Source organism: Microcaecilia unicolor, chromosome 1 (assembly GCF_901765095.1).
Source record: "Microcaecilia unicolor chromosome 1, aMicUni1.1, whole genome shotgun sequence".
Taxonomy (NCBI): Eukaryota; Metazoa; Chordata; class Amphibia; order Gymnophiona; family Siphonopidae; genus Microcaecilia; species Microcaecilia unicolor.
Genome location: NC_044031.1, coordinates 723,666,096 through 723,687,458, shown reverse-complemented (window position 1 = coordinate 723,687,458; position 21,363 = coordinate 723,666,096). Strand labels below are relative to the sequence as shown.

At 43.3% G+C, this 21,363-nt stretch overlaps 1 protein-coding gene across 1 annotated transcript in view; it reads left to right on the top strand.

The window, feature by feature from the left end:
- The window catches only part of SLC27A2 (solute carrier family 27 member 2), a 237,274-nt gene that overhangs the window by 37,253 nt on the left and 178,658 nt on the right, over positions 1 to 21,363 (top strand). The window contains exon 2 of the mRNA XM_030189601.1: positions 17,277 to 17,486. Coding sequence (XP_030045461.1) covers positions 17,277 to 17,486 — 210 coding nt within the window. The remainder of the gene's footprint in view (positions 1 to 17,276; positions 17,487 to 21,363) is intronic.

Sequence of the window (21,363 nt, the reverse complement as noted above, 5' to 3'; positions counted from 1 at the left end):
AGTGATCAAACTTTTTGAATATCCACTTCCTGTTATTGCAAAAATTTTTTCTTGTAAAGACGACGTCGGATCTTGCGTGAGTTCTTCATAATCATGTTGATTAAGCAATTGTCTCTCAATTTCATTGATATAGGCTACTCTATCTTGAACAACGATAGAGCCTCCCTTATCGGCTTTTCTTATTACAATCTCTTTATTAGCCCTTAAGGAATCGATCCCTAATTTTTCTTCTGGAGTACAATTAGAAAAATCTTTCATTGGACTTGCCTCTATTTTTTCAAATTCCTTGATAATCAATTGTTTGAAAATTGTAATAGCTGGTTCAGGTGGAGTAGGGGGAATCCATGTCGATTTTAGCTTATCTCTCAAAGTCTCTATTCTCTCTGTAGACTGCTCCTTGAAGAAAGATTTAATATGTATTGCCTGTAAAAACCTCTCCACATCTATTCTGGTTTGAAACGGGTCATAATATACAGTTGGAACAAATGATAAACCTTTTGCTAGGACTTTATATTCAGAAGAGGAGAGAGAGTAACTGGAAAGATTTATTACCTCCGAATTCCTCATTGTTGCGACCGCGTTGAGGGTCGATCGATCCTGTCCGGTCCCGTATTTCGATCTTGTCTGGACCCATGTCTCGACCCTCTGCCTCTGTGTCGACCACGTTTCCCTCGACCTTGATCTAAAAAACGATTATCACTGCCTGAACTGGTGGAATCTGAATCCAATCCATCACTTCCTCCTTCAAACGCTGGTTTCTGTTCACTATTATCTTTGTGCAGCCAAGGATACACTAGATTATTCTCATAATCCTTCTCATCCCTACGAAATTTTTTTAACTTTCATTTGTTGAGTCTCATATCTCAGATGGGTTGATCTTTTGTTTAATATCATCTTGTTGTTTATTAAACCCGTCTATTGATTCTTTCTGCTTTAGAAGAGCTTCAGTTGTTTCTATATCTTGTTTAATCTGTATCATTGTCTCTCTTGTTTTATCAATAATCAATACCATCAGGTCAAGGGCACATTTATTCAATATGCCTGCCCACCATCTCCTCATACCCCTGCCTTGCCGGCCAGGCCACCAGTCTACTATATTGTCCAGAAGAATCTTGGATCTTCACTTCCAGTTCCATTCCAGCCAGGTATTTATTTAAATTGACTAAAACCATTTTTCATTTTATTTTCTGCTGCTGCTAGTGCTAGTTTGACATGAGCAGCAAGCTGCAGCTAGGGGGCCGGGCCCGGGGGGGGGGGGGGGGGCAAGATACAGCACTACTCTGGATGGGAGAAAGAGGACAATAATGGCAATGGGCATGAATGGCCAAATTTCAGTGAGGATATCCTGTTTCCTGCTGGGTTCGTCTAACTGTTGTTGTAATCTATAAAGTTGATGGAATATATATTGAAATTAAATGGAAGTAGAATTATTATTAAACTCTCCTTTCATTGGGGCACACATGGAATCAGATCTGTTTTGTAGAAAGTTACCTTTTAGATACACAAATGGATTATTCTGTTTTGAACATTTTTCAGGGGGAAGTGGTTTTATTAGTCAAAATAAATATTTTGTTTCATACAGATTTCTTTTGTTTATACATAAATGGGCTATATAAGTCCCTAATGCAGCCCATATTGGTTTTCTTATATTTTGTTCTTGTGATAACTTAATACAAAACTGAAAACTCTTATCTCTGTCTGGTCAGTAATAAAAGGAGCTCATTGTGAACACTATCTACCCTAAAAGGTTGTTTTGTGGCTTGGTATGGTCGCATTTTCAATATGGTAATAGGCCCAGCTGAGGAACAGCCAGGTTATTTTGAGTTAGTCTTCACTGGACCAAACTTGCTTTCCTTGTGCCACCATCACTATCCAGCAGGTAGGCAGTGTCTTAAAAGATGGAGGATAAAGGATTTTTTTAAAAACATTTATCACACATTCCAAGCAAAGTTGGCTTACATTTCAAAATACACTGGGACAGAATAATAGAATTCAGTTATATCATGGGAACAAATAGATGGATATATGTCTGAAACATTTGAGATTAGCATATATATGATATATACCCAACTGAGCATTTAAAAGTTTGTCCTTTAATGATAGATACCATATGTTCAGTAATCCATAGCCATTTAGTATAGGTAGTTATTCAAATATTATCACATTCATACACCAGAACAGGCATCCATCCATCACATCACATTGCAAAAGAAAACAACTTCTACAGAGTATGTCCAAAATTTAATTTTTATTTCCTTATTTCTTTCTTCCAAAATTCCAGACAGCACATGTACAGATCAGTAGGAGGACCCAAAGCACTCCAAAACAAGTAAAGTCAGAAACAACACAGTTTATTGTTCAACCGCCCTTAGGATTTACCTTGGGTTTAAAAAGCAAAACCATGTGCATATCCTTTGTACCAATAATGTATAATAAAATTGCATGTTAATACTTTACCAGCTAACTCTGTTCCTGGGAATAGCCAGCTTTGCAATTTCTTTGTGTGTGGGAAAGGGGGGGGGGGGGGGGGGGCGCCGCGCAGAGGTGGATGGGGGGGCGCAGAGGTGGATGGGGGAGAGAGCCTGTTAAAAATTTACCAGCACACCACTGCCCACACCTGATATCTGACTTCACTTGCTTGCTACCTGACCTCACCTGACCCACGCCTAGTATTTGATTACTCCATCTACCTGCCGCCTGACTGGATCCACACCTGGTTCCCGATTCTCCTGCTATTGTCTCTAAAAGCCCTCTGGATCTCCTGTCTACCACTTTGCCCCTACTACTGGCCGGCCTCTGAGCCATTGCCAGCCCCACCTTTGAGGGATCCTAAGTCCTGTTGGCTCCCTGAACCCAAGGTTCAAACTTCGAGGAATGGCGGTTGGTCAGGTGAAGACCTGGGGCTACGTTGGCTGCCTGCCTCCCATTCCGGGCGATGGCACAAAAGCTCACTACTTCCCCGCTGACCCAGGGTGTGACATGGGGTCTATATTCAAAAGGACTTGATCCCTGCTGAGCGAGATGGTCGCTAATATTCTGTGACATTTAACCGGTTAGTGCCGCTAAATTTCTCCACTATCTGGCCATCCCCTAGCTACCTAGGTTAGGGGTGAGCCAGAGTGTAGTTAGGGCAGAGTGGCAACTTAGCTGGTTAGCAGCAGTATTCAGTCCACTAACCGGCTAAGTAACTGCATAAAGTTAGGACACTAAAAAGGCTGTCCTAACTTTTTGTGATGAGTTAACGAGGCACTGGTCTGAATATTGGCTGTTGCCTGGTTCGTTTCCAGATCAGTGGACATACCCGGATATTCAGTGCTAGAAGCCATACATACCTCGGAATTGAAAATCTGGGGTCAGGTCAGCCTGCAGCGCTAAGCAGTTTGCAAGCTGGCTACCACTATGGGCTGAATATTTCCCCCTGTGCCTTCATATATCAATAAAATATACCTTCGAGAATGAGCTTACATCCTCTGCATATAAACACTATCAGAAACATTAATAAGTTACAAACCAAATAGCAGTGTTTCTTCAAGACTGCAAGCGCCTCTAGATCTACTTAAAACTGGGGGACTTATAATTGCATCCTTCCATGGCCAAACATACCACAGCAGGAGGATTTGCAGATGATATGTTCCACATTAGAATGCAGATCTGGCTTGCATCAGGGCCCTACAGATTTTGTGGTAAAATAAGCAGAATTAGTGCTGGCAGAAATCATTTTGTGTTTGATAGGATGTACCATCAGCAGATTTGTGGCATGGTAACCGAAAAATGCATTGTTATTTAAACTCCCATAAGTTGTTTTTCATTTTTATGATAGGGTCTGCATGCAAGCAGAGGATATACACCCATCTTCAAGATGCACCTTATTAATATATGAAGATATTATGTCCTTTTACAGAAGCAAATTTGTTTGAGCTAAATATTTGAGACAAAATTCTTTTCTTCCCATATAAACTCTGATACCCCTTCACCTCTTGTTAAACCTAGTAGTTGCAGCCCTTTGCCCATTTGTAAATAAATGTGTTCAGTTGATCTGAGAGCTAATCTCAAATTCTGGATACTATTACCTGTATCTGTTGCTAAAGAGGTAGGTTATATCCAGGCCACTAGTTAAATATAATCCCGTAAAAGATAACATTACTTGGAATGGCTAAAGGTTATTAAAGTAAAGGTAATACTCAAATGCAGTGAAGAATATGAACTTTGCATAGACTGTTCCATTTTCATTTCCTAGTTTCAAAGGCCTCATGAAAAAAAAAAATCAACAATCTGTGCTCTTTGCTTTTTGAGTTTTAACTGCAGTAATCTGTTGCTCAGTGTTTCAGACCAATTGCTCTTCGAAAAGCTGTTTGTAATGTTATTGGTAAAATAAAAATGTGTGATTTGTCTGTTGTATTTAAACCCTTGATAGTATCATATTAAGAATCGTATTAAGAGATACCCAGGGGTGCTGTACTTTAGTATGGAATAAATGGCCTCTGGAGTTATGACAGGAAACAATTACTTGTATTTCTGGAAAGCTATGAAGGCTTGACTTAGGAGTCAAGCTTTTAACTGTGGGGGATAAGTGATGGTGAATTAGGTTAAATTTGGAGTGGAGCTAACAAGACTTTATTGTAACTGAGGTGGAGAAGGATTAGTTAGAACTGATTTGTATTAGATAGAGGTTGGTCTTGGGGGTAGTGTCTCCATGTGCATGCCATGAATAAATAAAAAGATAAGTATGTGAAGAACAAGGCCAAAGGCTTGTTTAGGCTCAATCTATTGTGTCTTAGTGCTATTAATAAAGGATTAGTTTTATTTTAATTTCTTTTTTGTGTTAATTTGGAGATTTATAATGCCAGATCAGTACCGTGACTTGGATATTTTAATTTGGATATATCCAGTGCGTTTTTTCTAGCAAAAAAGGTGCCGGTACTCAAATGCTAGGCCACCCTTCAGGGGTGGGGTGATCACTGAGGGACCCACCCCACAATAAGCAGGCCCCCTGCAACTAGTCACAGAATCTATGACAAGGCAGAATTGGTGTGTAAAGCCTGAGCTCTTTCATTAAAATTGGGGTCCATGGGTCAATTTTAGCAGACAATGGAAAAGGTGCCAGTACTCAGTACCCCCTCAAGAAAAGCCCTGGATATATCATAGTAGACTGCAGTCTTTATCACTCAACCACAGTGCAGTGTTCATCCCAGAACATTGTAGAACGAGTCTAATTTCCTTTGAACTCTTTTCTGGAACAGTGAAAACCTTATGCTATGGACATACTTTTATCTCTGGTTCATACAAATTTATGTTATTGTGGTAGATAATGTGTGTGAGGCCCATCCCTTTTGCGGGGCTTTACAGTTTCCTGTTTGGCCTTCCATTTCATTTAGAAACATCCTCTACTAGTCTTTGATGCTATAACCCTTTGTTTACAACTACAGTCCATTCTCACAATTCGCTGGGGTTAGATTCCTGGAAAACCCGTGAATAAAGCGAATTTGGATCCAGTTGATCCTATAGGAAAAAGGAGGTTAGGTTTCTGCGTGACCCTGATAGGTAGCAAATGTGTACAGTGAACACCATAAATTTATCATTTCATGATGCCTTCTTATAAAGAATAGTTTACTTATTATGTTCTGCATTTTATAAATTGTATTTTATACACTGCTTTTTTTTTTTATTGAAGTACAGTAGATGCAGGTTTTTGGTTTAACAATATGCACAGCTCTATGAATATCTTCTTCCTTATGAGAACACACTTTCATTTGTACTTCCTCTACACATTTTTTAAAAAAAGGACAGGGCCGCCGAGAGGGGGGGGGGGGGGCGGGGGGCAGAATTCCCTGGGCCCGGCGCTGGGGTCTCTCTCGTGCTCATACGTACATAAGTATTGCCATACTGGGAAAGACCAAAGGTCCATCAAGCCCAGCATCCTGTTTCCAACAGTGGCCAATCCAGGTCACAAATACCTGGCAAGATCCCAAAAAAGTACAAAACATTTTATACTGCTTATCCCAGAAACAGTGGTTTTTCCCCATGTCCATTCAATAACAGTCTATGGATTTTTCCTTTAGGAAGCCGTCCAAACATTTTTAAAACTCTGCTAAGCTAACCGCCTTTATCACATTCTCTGGCAACAAATTCCAGAGTTTAATTACACGTTGAGTGAAGAAAAATTTTCTCCGATTCGTTTTAAATTTACTACATTGTAGCTTCATTGCATGCCCCCTAGTCCTAGTATTTTTGGAAAGCGTAAACAGATGCTTCTCATCTACCCATTCAACTCCACTCATTATTTTATAGACTTCTATCATATCTCCCCTCAGCCGCCTTTTCTCCAAGCTGAAGAGCCCTAGCCGCTTTAGCCTTTCCTCATAGGGAAGTTGTCCCAACCCCTTTATCATTTTTGTCACCCTTATCTGCACCTTTTCTAATTCCACTATATCTTTTTTGAGATGCGGTGACCAGAATTGAACACAATATTCGAGGTGTAGTCGCACCATGGAGCTATACAAAGGCATTATAACATCCTCATTTTTGTTTTCCAATCCTCGTGCGATTTAAAGACTTTGAATAACTTTGTGTCATCAGCAAATTTAATTACCTCACTAGTTACTCCCATCTCTAGGTCATTTATAAATATGTTAAACAGCAGTGGTCCGAGCACAGACCCCTGGGGAACCCCACTAACTACCCTTCTCCATTGAGAATACTGACCATTTACCCCTACTTCACCTAGAAGACCCAAATTCCACCAACGCATGAGAATGTAAGGAATGCCTCCACTCATGGGATCTCAAGTGGCCACACCTGCAAGCTACTCACGTCAAAGGGCACACGCTGGACCTCTTCTCACACAAATTGTCCACAGACCACAACCTACTAATAAACATATCAAATGGACAGAAACACCTTGGACCGACCACTACAAACTTAATCTATCCCTAAATTGGCAGAAGAAGGGATCACACCATGTACAAGAACATACAACCTACAACACAAGAGGCCAAATAGACCCAAAAGAATTCTGGCAACAGATATATGACGACGAATGGTCTGCATGAACGGACTCCATACCCTACCTCTCTGACTGGGATGAAAGATGCAGAAGCGTACTAGACGAAATAGCACCCCTAAGAACAAAAATATCACGAAGACAAAACTCGAAACCATGGTTCAATGACGAATTGAAAAAACTCAAAACACAATCCAGGAAACACGAATGAGCATGGAAAAAAAACAAAAAATGAATATACACTCAACGCATGGAAACAAATACAAAGAAAATACAAATATGCAATAAGACAGAACAAAAGTTCTTATTACAAAACTAAAATAGGACCGGATTACAATGACCTGAAGAAACTATTCCAACTTGTAAATAAACAACTAAACACCACCCCAGTCACCACAACCAACACAGACATCCCATCTGCAGACAAATTTGCTCAACACTTCAATGAAAAAATAACAAAACTACGCAACACACTTCCTCAGCACAACACCGACATCGAAAACTTCATCAATGGCTTGGACCCAACCTCTGGAGAAAACCCAGCAGACCGTACCTGGTCAAACTTTGCTCTCCTCACCGTCGAATCAGTTACCCATGCGACTCAGAGGTTCTCCAATACCCACTGCAAATTGGACACCTGCCCCAGCTACCTACTTAAATCCGCCCCCAACCGCTTCATAGTAGACCTCACATACCACCTAAACCACATGCTCGAAAAAGGTCTTTTCCCCCGAGGAATATGGCAACATCCTACTCACCCCAATACCAAAAGATACCAAGAAAAAAAACAAACGAACTCGCCAACTACTGCCCAGTTGCATCTAGCCCACTAGCAGTCAAATTGATGGAGAGCATGGGGACCAAACAGCTCACTGATTACATGGACAAGTTCTCAATACTACATCAATCACAATCAGGATTTTGCCTCCTCCATAGCACCGAAACAGTGTTAGTCACTCTCCTGGCCAAATTCAAGCAGGAAATAGCTACAGGTAAAAGCATACTTCTCCTCCAATTCGACATGTTGAGTGCATTCGACATGGTAAACCACAATATACTACTAAGACTCCTAGATTACTTTGCGATCAGTGGAAATATACTCAGCTGGATCAAGGGATTTCTAACCACCAGAACATACCAAGTGAAATCGAGCTCAAACATATCACCACCATGGAAAGCAGATTGCGGAGTACCTCAAGGATCACCACTATCACCAATACTTTTCAACATAATGATGATCCCACTGGCCAAGTCCTTATCCAATCAAGGCCTCAATCCATTCATCTACGCAGACAATGTCACAATATACATTCCCTTCAGACACGATCTGACAGAAATCACCAGTGAAATGAAGCTCGGTTTGAACACCATGGACTAATTCATTTCAACTGAAACTGAATACTGAAAAAACACACTGCCTCATCCTCTCGTCTCAATACAATATGTACAAACCCACTACCATAAACACCCCAGACCACACCCTCCCTATCTCAGATAACCTGAAAATACTCGGCGTTACAATCGACTGCAACCTTGCACTAGAGAGCCACGTGAACTCAACAACTAAGAAAATGTTCCACTCCATGTGGAAACTTAAGCGCGTAAAACCTTTCTTCCCGAGGGAAATATTTCGGAACCTAATCCAATCAATGGTACTAAGCCATGCAGACTACTGCAACGGAATTTATGCGGGATATAAAGAACAACTCACAAAGAAACTCCAGACCACTCAAAACACAGCAGCCAGGCTGATATTTGGTAAAACACAATTCGAAAGTGCCAAACCCCTCTGAGAAAAACTGCATTGGCTCCTAATCAAAGAACGTATCACCTTCAAAATCTGCACCCTGGTCCACAAAATTATCTATGGCAAAGTCCCGGGTTTCATGACAGACCTCATAGATCTACCAACTAGAAATACAATCAGATCATCACGAACATATCTAAACCTCCACTACCCAAATAGCAAAGGACTGAAATACAAATCAACCTATGCATCCAGCTTCTCCTTCATAAGCACACAACTGTGGAACGCATTGCCAAATGCAGTGAAAACAATCTACGACCATCTGAATTTTAGGAAATCACTAAAAACCAACCTGTTTAAAAAGGCATACCCTACCAACCCAATATAAGTGCCTACATTCTGCAACACAGCAAAACCAAAGCTTGTAAAATCATTACATTACCTTTCCTCCCATTGATCCCAATATGCCTGAAACACATGAACCTTATTAGACCACAACATAACCTTGTATTTGTTCTTTACCGGACCTGGTGAATGCCTCTACTGTACTATGTAAGCCACATTGAGCCTGCAAGTAGGTGGGGAAATGTGGGATACAAATGTAACAAATAATAATACTCTCTGTTTTCTATCTTTTAACCAGTTTTTAATCCACAATAGAACACTACCTCCTATCCCATGACTCTCCAATTTCCTCTGGAGTCTTTCATGAGGTACTTTGTCAAACGCCTTCTGAAAATCCAGATACACAATATCAACCGGCTCACCTTTATCCACATGTTTGTTCACCCCTTCAAAGAAATATAGTAGGTTGGTGAGGCAAGATTTCCCTTCACTAAATCCATGTTGACTTTTGGGCTCATTTTCAAAAGAGAAAGGCGCCCATCTGTCATGAACTGGAATCTCCTGAGCCCTTGGGTCCAGCTGGAGTGCTGAGGTTAAGGTAGACACCAGCCCCCAGCGGACAGCCGAACAACCCCTAGTCTTCACATGCGGCAACTGCTGTTCCCCGGGAGTTGAGCCCCCAGGTGCTGGTGGCCAACAGGACTTCCGGAAACATGGGGTTGGCGGACTGCGGACTGCAGGTGGTGTGGAGGTGGAGATTGATGTGGACACCCAGCCCAGAGTAGTCAGGATACCAGCAGAAGTCTGGGCAGGCAGCGAGCAGAGAGTAGTCAGGATACCAGCAGAAGTCAGGGCAGGCAGTGAGCAGAGAGTAGTCAGGATACCAGCAGAAGTCAGGGCAGGCAGCGAGCAGAGAGTAGTCAGGATACCAGCAGAAGTCAGGGCAGGCAGCGAGCAGAGAGTAGTCAGGATACCAGCAGAAGTCAGGGCAGGCAGCGAGCAGAGAGTAGTCAGGATACCAGCAGAAGTCAGGGCAGGCAGCGAGCAGAGAGTAGTCAGGATACCAGCAGAAGTCAGGGCAGGCAGCGAGCAGAGAGTAGTCAGGATACCAGCAGAAGTCAGGGCAGGCAGCGAGCAGAGAGTAGTCAGGATACCAGCAGAAGTCTGGGCAGGCAGCGAGCAGAGAGTAGTCAGGATACCAGCAGAAGTCTGGGCAGGCAGCGAGCAGAGAGTGGTCAGGATACCAGCAGAAGTCTGGGCAGGCAGCGAGCAGAGAGTGGTCAGGATACCAGCAGAAGTCTGGGCAGGCAGCGAGCAGAGAGTGGTCAGGATACCAGCAGAAGTCTGGACCAGGTAACAATCAGAAGACCACGGAATAAGGACAACACAACCTGTAACAACTAAAGTAAATGCTTGCTTTGCTTTAACTGCATGTACTCATTCAGCTTAATTTAAAAGTCTATATTTTGCTCTGCTTGCTTAAATATAAGGCTTTTATTGCATGCATCGCTTTTAATTTGGACTTAAAAGTTTATACTTGCTTTGCTTTACTGCTTTAAATAGAAGACAAATGAGTTGCCACGCCAAAAAGCACCATCCCCTGTAATGAGTTAATGCAGATCTTTATTTTTTTTTTTTAAATATCTTAAACATTATTCATAGAATGCAAATGAGCCGCTCAACCAAATATCATTATTCCATATAATAATCTAATACAATTACCTTGCTTCGCTTTAAAAACAAGGTAAGGGAACAGCTTGTATTTGCACTGCTAACAGCCTAATTTAAATGTAATTATCTCACTTGGCCTGTTCTGACCACCGTGCGCAGTAAGATAGCTAGACTAATATGTAACACTCAATATTATGCTCCAACTGTAAACACAGGCTTTGCTTTGCTCTGATTATAAACCAAGCACGATCAGAATGAAATTTTGCTAGCTTAAATGCAAATGTAGGCTTTGCTTCGCTTTGAATGTAAACCAACTGAACGTTGCTAAGCTTAAATGCAAATGTAAGCTTTGCTTCGCTTTGAATGTAAACCAACTGAATGTATGTAACAGCGCCTTAAACACAGATATGAATACCAGTAAAACACTTCTAACCATCCATTGTCTCACCCTACTCCTACACGCAAACACAACCCATAACTCAGACAATAACAACCCCACAACTCACAAATCATACAGCACTCACACACACACAATGCCCACTCTAAAGAACATCCATAACAAACCACCTACAATACACCAACCCTGTGTACAACCTTTTAACAACCCACCAAACCAAAGACACAACAACCAACTAAAAGGAAAAATTCCCGGACATGAACACCACCAATAAAAAGAGGAAAACAACAACAACAACAACAACAATCTCAACCACCAAAGAAATAGACAACTAATAAAAATAAACACAACGAACCTCCCTACAGAACCACACCGCTCAATCCAACTAGGATACATCAATGCAAGATCAGCAGTAAGCAACTCAGTAGATATACTAGACTGGATCACCACAGACAATTTAGACCTTCTATTTATCACAGAAACCTGGTTCCACAGCCCCACAGACCCCGCCATCTTAGAAACACGCCCACCAGAATACAAAATCACCCACTGGACTCGAAATGGAAAAAGAGGGGGCGGAATAGCCATAATTTACAAACCCGAATTCACCATCACAACCACGGGTGAATCTACCTCACCACAACTTGAAATTGCCTCGACAAGAATTAATCATCCAAACCTAATAGGACACCTTAACGCAATCTTATTCTATAGACCACCAGGAAAATGGCAAGACTCCCAAACACAACTAATGGACTTCATCTCGAACACTTGTGTATCTGCCTCAAACATCCTTATAATAGGAGACATCAACCTACACCTTGAAGACGACACCTCAACAGGCACACAAGAATGCAAAGAATTCTTAAAACTTTGGGACCTGCACGCACCCAACACGCAACCAACACACAAAAAAGGACACACACTAGACATCATAACACACAAATTTGACCCGGATTCTACTATCATACTTACTGACACAAGATGGACACCCACGATATGGTCAGACCACCATAAAGCAAATGTCTCTCTCTACTGGCGAAAAACACATATAAGCACAATCAATAAACATGAGCGAACAACATACACCACGAGAGGAAAAATAGACCCCATAACATTCTGGCAACAGATCTACTAGAACGAATGGTCAACAAATGCTGACACCATCCAATTCCTCCAAGAATGGGACGAATTATGTACAACAACATTAGACAAAATTGCCCCAATCCAAACCAGAACGTCACACAGGAAAAAACCAAACCCATGGTTCACCGAAGAGCTGAAAAAACTTAAAACACAAGTTAGGAAACTAGAACGCGCATGGAACAAAAAGAGAGATGAACAAACACTAAATGCCTGGAAACTACTTCGGAGGAAATACAAATATACCATAAAACAGACTAAAAGACTACATTACAAAACAATAATAGGACCAAATTACAAAGACACACATAAACTCTTCGACCTTGTGAACAAACTATTAGACACCACACCAATTACAAACAACAGCAAAAACATCCCAGATGTTGACAACCTTGCGAAATACTTCAAGGAGAAAATTATACAACTACGACTTAAAATACCCGCCAGCCCTATTGAATACGCCACACTTCTAGACTGTCTAGACCCAGAAGACGGAACTTACCCAGCAGACAGAACTTGGACCGAATTTGAACTAATATCAGAAGACCTCATCTCTGAAACACTTAAAAGATTTGCCAAATCCCACTGCAAACTAGACATATGCCCAAACAACCTCATGCAATCAGCTCCTCAACAATTCAAAATAGACCTAACGAATCACGTAAACTTCATGCTAAAAAACGGACTTTTCCCTAAAGAAAAAGGAAAAATTTTTACTCACCCCAATACCCAAAGATACAAAGAAAAGTGCAAGCGAAATAACCAATTACAGACCAGTAGCATCCATACCACTAATAACCAAAATAACCGAAGGAATGGTAACTAAACAACTCACAAACTATCTAAACAAACACTCAATACTGCATGATGCCCAATCAGGATTCCGATCGAATCACAGCACAGAGACAGTATTAATCACTCTCATGACTAAATTTAAACAAATGATTGCAACTGGCAACAATATACTCCTTCTACAATTTGATATGTCAAGTGCCTTCGATATGGTTGACCACGAAATCCTATTACACATACTCGAATATTTTGGCATTGGAGGAAATGTCCTAAACTGGTTCAAGGGGTTCCTAACCCAGCGGTCATATCAAGTCACATCGAACTCAACAACGTCTGCTGCATGGACACCTGAATGTGGAGTACCACAAGGATCACCCCTCTCACCAACCATTTTCAACCTAATGATGACCCCCTTGGCAAAACTCCTATCAAACCACAACCACGCCGACGATGTAACAATATACATCCCTTTCAAACAAGATATTAAAGAAATCTTCAATGAAATCAACCAAAGTCTACACATCATGAACACATGGGCAGATGCATTTCGTTTGAAACTAAATGCAGAAAAAACTCAGTGCCTGATACTCACTTCCCAGTACAACACGAATGAATTCACCGCTATAAACACACCTAAACTAAACCTTCCAATCTCAGAAACGTTAAAAATCCTTGGAGTCACTATCGACCGCCACCTAACACTCGAAACTCATGCAAACAATACAACCAAAAAGATGTTCTACAGCATGTGGAAACTGAAAAGAATAAGACCATTCTTCCCAAGATCCGTCTTTCGCAGCCTAGTGCAATCCCTCGTACTCAGCCATCTGGACTACTGCAACTCACTATATGCAGGTTGCAAAGAGCATATACTGAGGAAACTTCAAACAGCCCAGAATACAGCAGCCAGACTCATCTTCGGAAAACCAAAATATGAAAGTGCAAAACCCTTACGAGAGAATCTACACTGGCTCCCACTCAAGGAACGCATCACTTTTAAAGTATGCACATTAGTCCACAAAATCATTCATGGCGAAGCCCCAGCCTACATGTCTGATTTAATAGACTTACCACCCAGAAATGCTAAAAGATCATCACGAACGTTCCTCAACCTCCACTTCCCTAATTGCAAGGGCTTGAAATACAAGGCGCTGCACGCGGCAACCTTTTCTTACATGAGCACGCAGTTCTGGAACACACTACCACGCAACCTGAAAGCGATCTACGAACAAACCACCTTCCGCAAATTATTGAAGACCCATCTTTTTGAGAAAATTTACGGAAAGAACCAAAACACATAAAGCCCACAAGATTTGGGTGGGATACCGGTGTCGGAAATGGTATTTCAAGCGGACGAGTCGGAGAAACTTACTGACTTCACGGTAAACCTGGAGGACGAAATGGGGCAGTTCGGCAAACTGAAGAGTAGCAAATCTCCTGGACCGGATGGTATTCATCCTAGAGTACTGATAGAACTGAAAAACGAGCTTGCGGAGCTACTGCCAGTGATATGCAACTTATCCTTAAAATCGAGCGTGGTACCGGAAGATTGGAGGGTGGCCAATGTAACGCCCATTTTTAAAAAAGGCTCCAGGGGAGATCCGGGAAATTATAGACCGGTGAGTCTGACGTCGGTGCCTGGGAAAATGGTAGAGGCTATTATTAAAAACAAAATTACAGAGCACATCCGAGGACATGGATTACTGAGACCAAGTCAGCATGGCTTTTGTGTGGGGAAATCTTGCCTGACCAATTTACTTCAATTCTTTGAAGGAGTGAACAAACATGTGGACAAAGGGGAGTCGGTTGATATTGTGTATCTGGATTTTCAAAAGGCGTTTGACAAGGTACCTCATGAAAGGCTACAGAGGAAATTGGAGGGTCATGGGATAGGAGGAAATGTCCTATTGTGGATTAAAAACTGGTTGAAGGATAGGAAACAGAGAGTGGGGTTAAATGGGCAGTATTCACAATGGAGAAGGGTAGTTAGTGGGGTTCCTCAGGGGTCCGTGCTAGGACCGCTGCTTTTTAATATATTTATAAATGATTTAGAGATGGGAGTAACTAGCGAGGTAATTAAATTTGCTGATGACACAAAGTTATTCAAAGTCGTTAAATCACAACAGGATTGTGAAAAATTACAAGAGGACCTTACGAGACTGGGAGACTGGGCGGCTAAATGGCAGATGATGTTTAATGTGAGCAAGTGCAAGGTGATGCATGTGGGAAAAAAAGAACTCGAATTATAGCTACGTCATGCAAGGTTCCACGTTAGGAGTTACGGACCAAGAAAGGGATCTGGGTGTCGTCGTCGATAACACACTGAAACCTTCTGCTCAGTGTGCTGCTGCGGCTAAGAAAGCGAATAGAATGCTGGGTATTATTAGGAAAGGTATGGAAAACAGGTGTGAGGATGTTATAATGCCGTTGTATCGCTCCATGGTGCGACTGCACCTTGAGTATTGTGTTCAATTCTGGTCGCCGCATCTCAAGAAAGATATAGTAGAATTGGAAAAGGTGCAGCGAAGGGCGACTAAAATGATAGCGGGGATGGGACGACTTCCCTATGAAGAAAGACTAAGGAGGCTAGGGCTATACAGCTTGGAGAAGAGACGACTGAGGGGAGACATGATAGAGGTATATAAAATAATGAGTGGAGTGGAACAGGTGGATGTGAAGCTTCTGTTCACGCTTTCCAAAAATACTAGGACTAGGGGGCATGCGATGAAACTACAGTGTAGTAAATTTAAAACAAATCGGAGAAAATGTTTCTTCACCCAACGTGTAATTAAACTCTGGAATTCGTTGCCGGAGAAAGTGGTGAAGGCGGTTAGCTTAGCAGAGTTTAAAAACTCCAAAATTCCAGGAATAACATGTATAGAATGTTTGTACGTTTGGGAAGCTTGCCAGGTGCCCTTGGCCTGGATTGGCCGCTGTCGTGGACAGGATGCTGGGCTCGATGGACCCTTGGTCTTTTCCCAGTATGGCATTACTTATGTACTTATGTACATTGTTCAGTTATGCATCATTACAGCCACTCCTGTATTCTCATCCCCCGAAATCATACCACACTCATACCTTTACTCACAGAAAATGTATACCAAGTGTGTTCCTGTTATTATATATTGCCCCTTTTTGTCTCCCTTGCTTCCTTCCAATGTTTCAGTGCTTTTTCCATGATTATACTCCTTATCGATACTTTAACTTTGACTCAAACGACTCACCACAATGTAATCCATAACCAAGTTGTAACAAATTGTATTTCCATGATTCATAATGTATTGTAAGCCACACTGAGCCCGCAAAAAGGTGGGAAAATGTGGGATACAAATGCAATAAATAAATAAATGGCTTATTACAAAATTGAATCCAAGAAAAACAGCGGTGACAAATCAAGGAGAGAAAAAAAAAAGCAACCAAGGAGACCAAACTCATCCAGTCCAAGGTTTATTGTCAAAACATGAAGTATTTGGCTGACCGAACAAGGCTGTGTTTTGGCGAATGTTGTCTGCATCCGAGGTCTACTTGTAATGCTGGGAGGGAAGCTCCAAAAACCACTTCTAAGCATTTATTTATCCAATACCAAAGTGCATTATGTGTATTAACCTTGTTTTGTTTTGTTTTTTATTTGTACCCCGTACTTTCCCACTCGTGGCAGGCTCAATGCGGCTTAGGTACTTATTTGTACCTGAGGCAATGGAGGGTTAAGTGACTTGCCCAGAGTCACAAGGAGCTGCCTGTGCCTGCAGTGGGAATCGAACCCAGTTCCCCAGGACCAAAGTCCACCACTCTAACCACTAGGCCACTCCTCCACTCCAACCTTGTGAGACTGCAGACCCCCCCCCCCCCCCCCCCCCCCCCCGATGCAGGCAACACCCGCTGAAACATGGTCATGTAAAAGGACCCCTTAGGTTGTTATAAAACATGTTGTTCATTGTACGTATTTTGTATTGTTATAATTCTGGGCCCTTTTTACTAAGGTGCGCTAGTGTTTTTAGCGTATGCACAAAATTAGCATGTGCTAGCTGTGTAGCCGCCCATAGGAATATTGTGGGTCCTACATAGCACACGCTAAAAGCACTAACACACCTCTAGCGCAGCTTAGTGAATGGGGCCCTATGTGCGTTCTCCAATAAAAAATATAAATTAGTATTTGTTCAATTTAATTTTCTTTGTTTAAGGCCTGAATGCTGCTGTCCAAGAAATAATGCCAAGCCTGCAAAAGGAAAATGTGAAAATATTTTATCTAAGCAGAGAGTCCACCACAAATGGGATTGAGAGCTTAAGTGACAAAATTGAAACATGTTCAGACGAGCCTATTTCGGAATCCTTCAGATCAAATGTTAAGCCTAAAACCCCAGGCATGTACATCTATACTTCTGGAACTACAGGTAAAAATGGTGCATTTGTAGAAGGTGAATGATGTATAGTAATCATGGGAGAATCTGCATAACAGTGGTTTTTATTCCAGGAAAAATGAAATAATTATATGAAAGGGGTCAAGAATGTCTGTCTGGGGACAAAATAACTCTGCAAAAATATAACAGAATGGGATGAAACTGGGCACATTTATAAAAAGATAGATTAAGTTAAACATGGGTCTGGTCGGACTGGCTGTTCTGGAGAAATAGGCCTCCCCAAAAAGTGGCCCAGTGCTTTTCTATGGGTGACGTTCCAGCTTGTGCAACATAGAAACACATACAGTGTAACATAGCAGTTAGGAAATCGCTGCTTTAACTGCCTCATTATTGTTCTGTACTCTCCCAACTGCCTCATCCCCCCCCCCCAAAATAAAACTACCCCCCCCCCACCACCACCACAAAAAACTTCCCTACCCTGAAAACCATCCCCATAACTCTTTCACTGCCCTGCAAACTGTCCTTACCTCAAAAACTACCCCATCACTCCACAAACTGTCCTTACTGCACCCCAACTATCCCACCATTCTTCAATCTGCCTCATTAAAAAAAAAATAACCGGGTAATTGCCTCACTACCCTGATACTTTTGGACATTGTAGGGGTATATATCCAGGAGGACAACTCCTAATATGTATATATATATCTATATTAATAAATCCCACCTTGAATGTTCTGAAGCTCACTCCAAGGCAGAGAAGCTCACTCCAAGGCAGAGAAGCACAAAAATCCTGTAGTCTTCATAGGCTAGGACCAGTCACCCTCACTCATAGACCCGCCCTCAGCCACGCCCCATCTGTACATAAAACGCTACCTCAACATTCTGAAGACAACCTGCTGAAGCCATCTGCAAAATCCCTAAACAGTTCGTAAGTTCATGGTGGTGAAGCCATCCAACTCACCATGTCTCTCTGCCCCGCCCTCGAGGGCGGAACACAGAGAGTAAAGGGATCCATAAAGGCACCCCTACCAACTGGCAACCCCCTCCAACAAACAACGACCCAGGCAGGGGGAGTGTTTCCATACTCCTCCCCCTGCCTAGGAATTGCTACAGACTGCTGGCAAACTCCCCAACCACATGACCACAAAAGCCACCCGCAACCCCCCCCCCCACACACAAACACACACACACACACACACACACATAAACACACACACAAACGCAAACACATACACACACATAAACATACACACAAACGCAAACACATACACACACATAAACATACACACAAACGCAAACACACACACATAAACACACACACAAACGCAAACACATACACACACATAAACATACACACAAACGCAAACACATACACACACATAAACATACACACAAACGCAAACACACACACAGAAACACACATAAACACAAACACACACATAAGCAAACACAAACACACACACACACACAAACACAAACGCACACACACATAAACACGCAAACGCACACACACATAAACACGCAAACGCAAACACACACAAACGCACACACAAACGCAAACACACACACATAAGCATAAACACACAACACACACACACACACACACACATAAACACACACACAAACACACAAACACAAACACACACACAAACGCAAACACACACACATAAGCATACACACACACACGCATAAACACACACGCAAACGCAAACACAAACGCACACACACAAACACAGAAACACACACACAAACAAACACAAACAAATGCAAACACACAAACGCACACACACAAACGCACATAAACGCACACACACGCAAACGCACACACACAAACACACACACACACACAAAAAACACACACACACACACACACACACACAAAAACACACACACAAAAAACACACACACAAAAAACACACACACACAAAAAACACACACAAACACACACACACAAACACACACAAACAGTGTCGACGGTGCACCTCTAAGTGCCCCCCCCCCTGCCGCATCGCCACAACAACCCGTGCAACGGGGCATCAGAAAGCCCCTTCCCCCTTCCCTCCTCGCTGCATCACCCAACCCCTCCCCCGCCGCTTCACCAAGCCCCCCCCCCCCCCCACATTGACCGCCTCGCCACCCACGACCTCTGTCTGGCGGCTGCTGCTGCTTCTATTCAGCAGCAGCAGCCCGTACATAAAGAAAACAAACAAACAAAAAAACAACCTCCTAAAACGCACCTCCATGGAGAACCATCTCACGTTGGCTGACGTCTCTGCAGCCGCTCCTCCTCTCCCCTCAACATCAGTGCCCCTGCCGGAAGACCCCGGAGAAACGCCGAGACGTCAGAGGGGAGAGGAGGAGCGCATGTTGAGACTTCAGCCAATGTGAGATGCTTCTCAACGGAGGTGCGTTTTAGGAGGATTTTTTTTTGGGGGGGGGGTTTCTTTATGTACGGGCTGCTGCTGCTGAATAGCAGAAGCAGCAGCCGCCGGACACAGTTTGTATTAGTGGTTGCGGGTGGCGGGGGGGGGGGGGGTTGATGAGGGGGGGAGGGGCTTGGTGATGTGCCACAGTGGGGGGGGGGGTCGGGTGATGCGTGAAGGGGGGGACAAGGGACTTTCTTTGGGTGCTGCGCTGGCGGGGGGGAAGGGGGGATCTCGCTGGACAAGGGTGGCTGGAAGGAAGCAGGGGGAGGTGAGGGGAGGGTCGCTGCACATGGGTTGCTGCAGGGGGGGCAGGGAACAGGGAGATAGGGATGGGGCTCCACACACCACATGGGTGCCTGCAAGGGGGACAGGGGATACAGGACGGACACTGCAGGGCGGGCAGGGGGACAGAAGGGTTGGTGGTCATCAGGGGGGACAGGTGGGTCGATGGACATGGCTGGCCACAGGGGAGGAACAGGGAAAAAGGAGAGGAGTGTCCTCAGACATGGGGGCTGCACAGGAGAGGAGGGTCACTGGACATGGGTAGCTGCAGGGGGGGCAGGGGGACAGAAGGGTCACTGGACATGGCTGGCTGCAGGGGGGGACAGGGGAGAGAGGAGGGACGCTGCACATGCGTGCCTGCAGGGGGACAGGAGGGATGCTGGTGGGGGGGGGGGGGAGCTGAGACCACATGGGTGGCTGCAGGGGGAGCAGGGGAGACAGGAAGGACGCAGCAGGGGGAGAGGAGGGTTGATGGGCATGGGTGGCTGCAGGGGGAACACGGGGAGAGGAGGGTCGCTGCACATGCCTGGCTGCAAGGGGGCAGGGGAGAGGGAGGGGGTGAGGGGGTTCCTCACACCACACACGCAGTCACTCATTCTCTGTCTGCCACATACACTCTCACTCACACACTCACTGTCTTTGTCCCTCTCTCTCACACAATGTCACACAGAAACACAAACACTGTCTCTCACACACTCTCTCTCGCACAAACACATACACTCTGTCTCTCTCTCACATTCTCTCTCTGACACACACGCTCCATCTCACACACACGCTCTTTCTGAAACATACACTCCAAGGAAAACCTTGCTAGTGCCCGTTTCATTTCTAACAGAAACGGGCCTTTTTTACTAATATATATATACAGTGGGGGAAATAAGTATTTGATCCCTTGCTGATTTTGTAAGTTTGCCCACTGACAAAGACATGAGCAGCCCATAATTGAAGGGTAGGTTATTGGTAACAGTGAGAGATAGCACATCACAAATTAAATCCGGAAAATCACATTGTGGAAAGTATATGAATTTATTTGCATTCTGCAGAGGGAAATAAGTATTTGATCCCCCACCAACCAGTAAGAGATCTGGCCCCTACAGACCAGGTAGATGCTCCAAATCAACTCGTTACCTGCATGACAGACAGCTGTCGGCAATGGTCACCTGTATGAAAGACACCTGTCCACAGACTCAGTGAATCAGTCA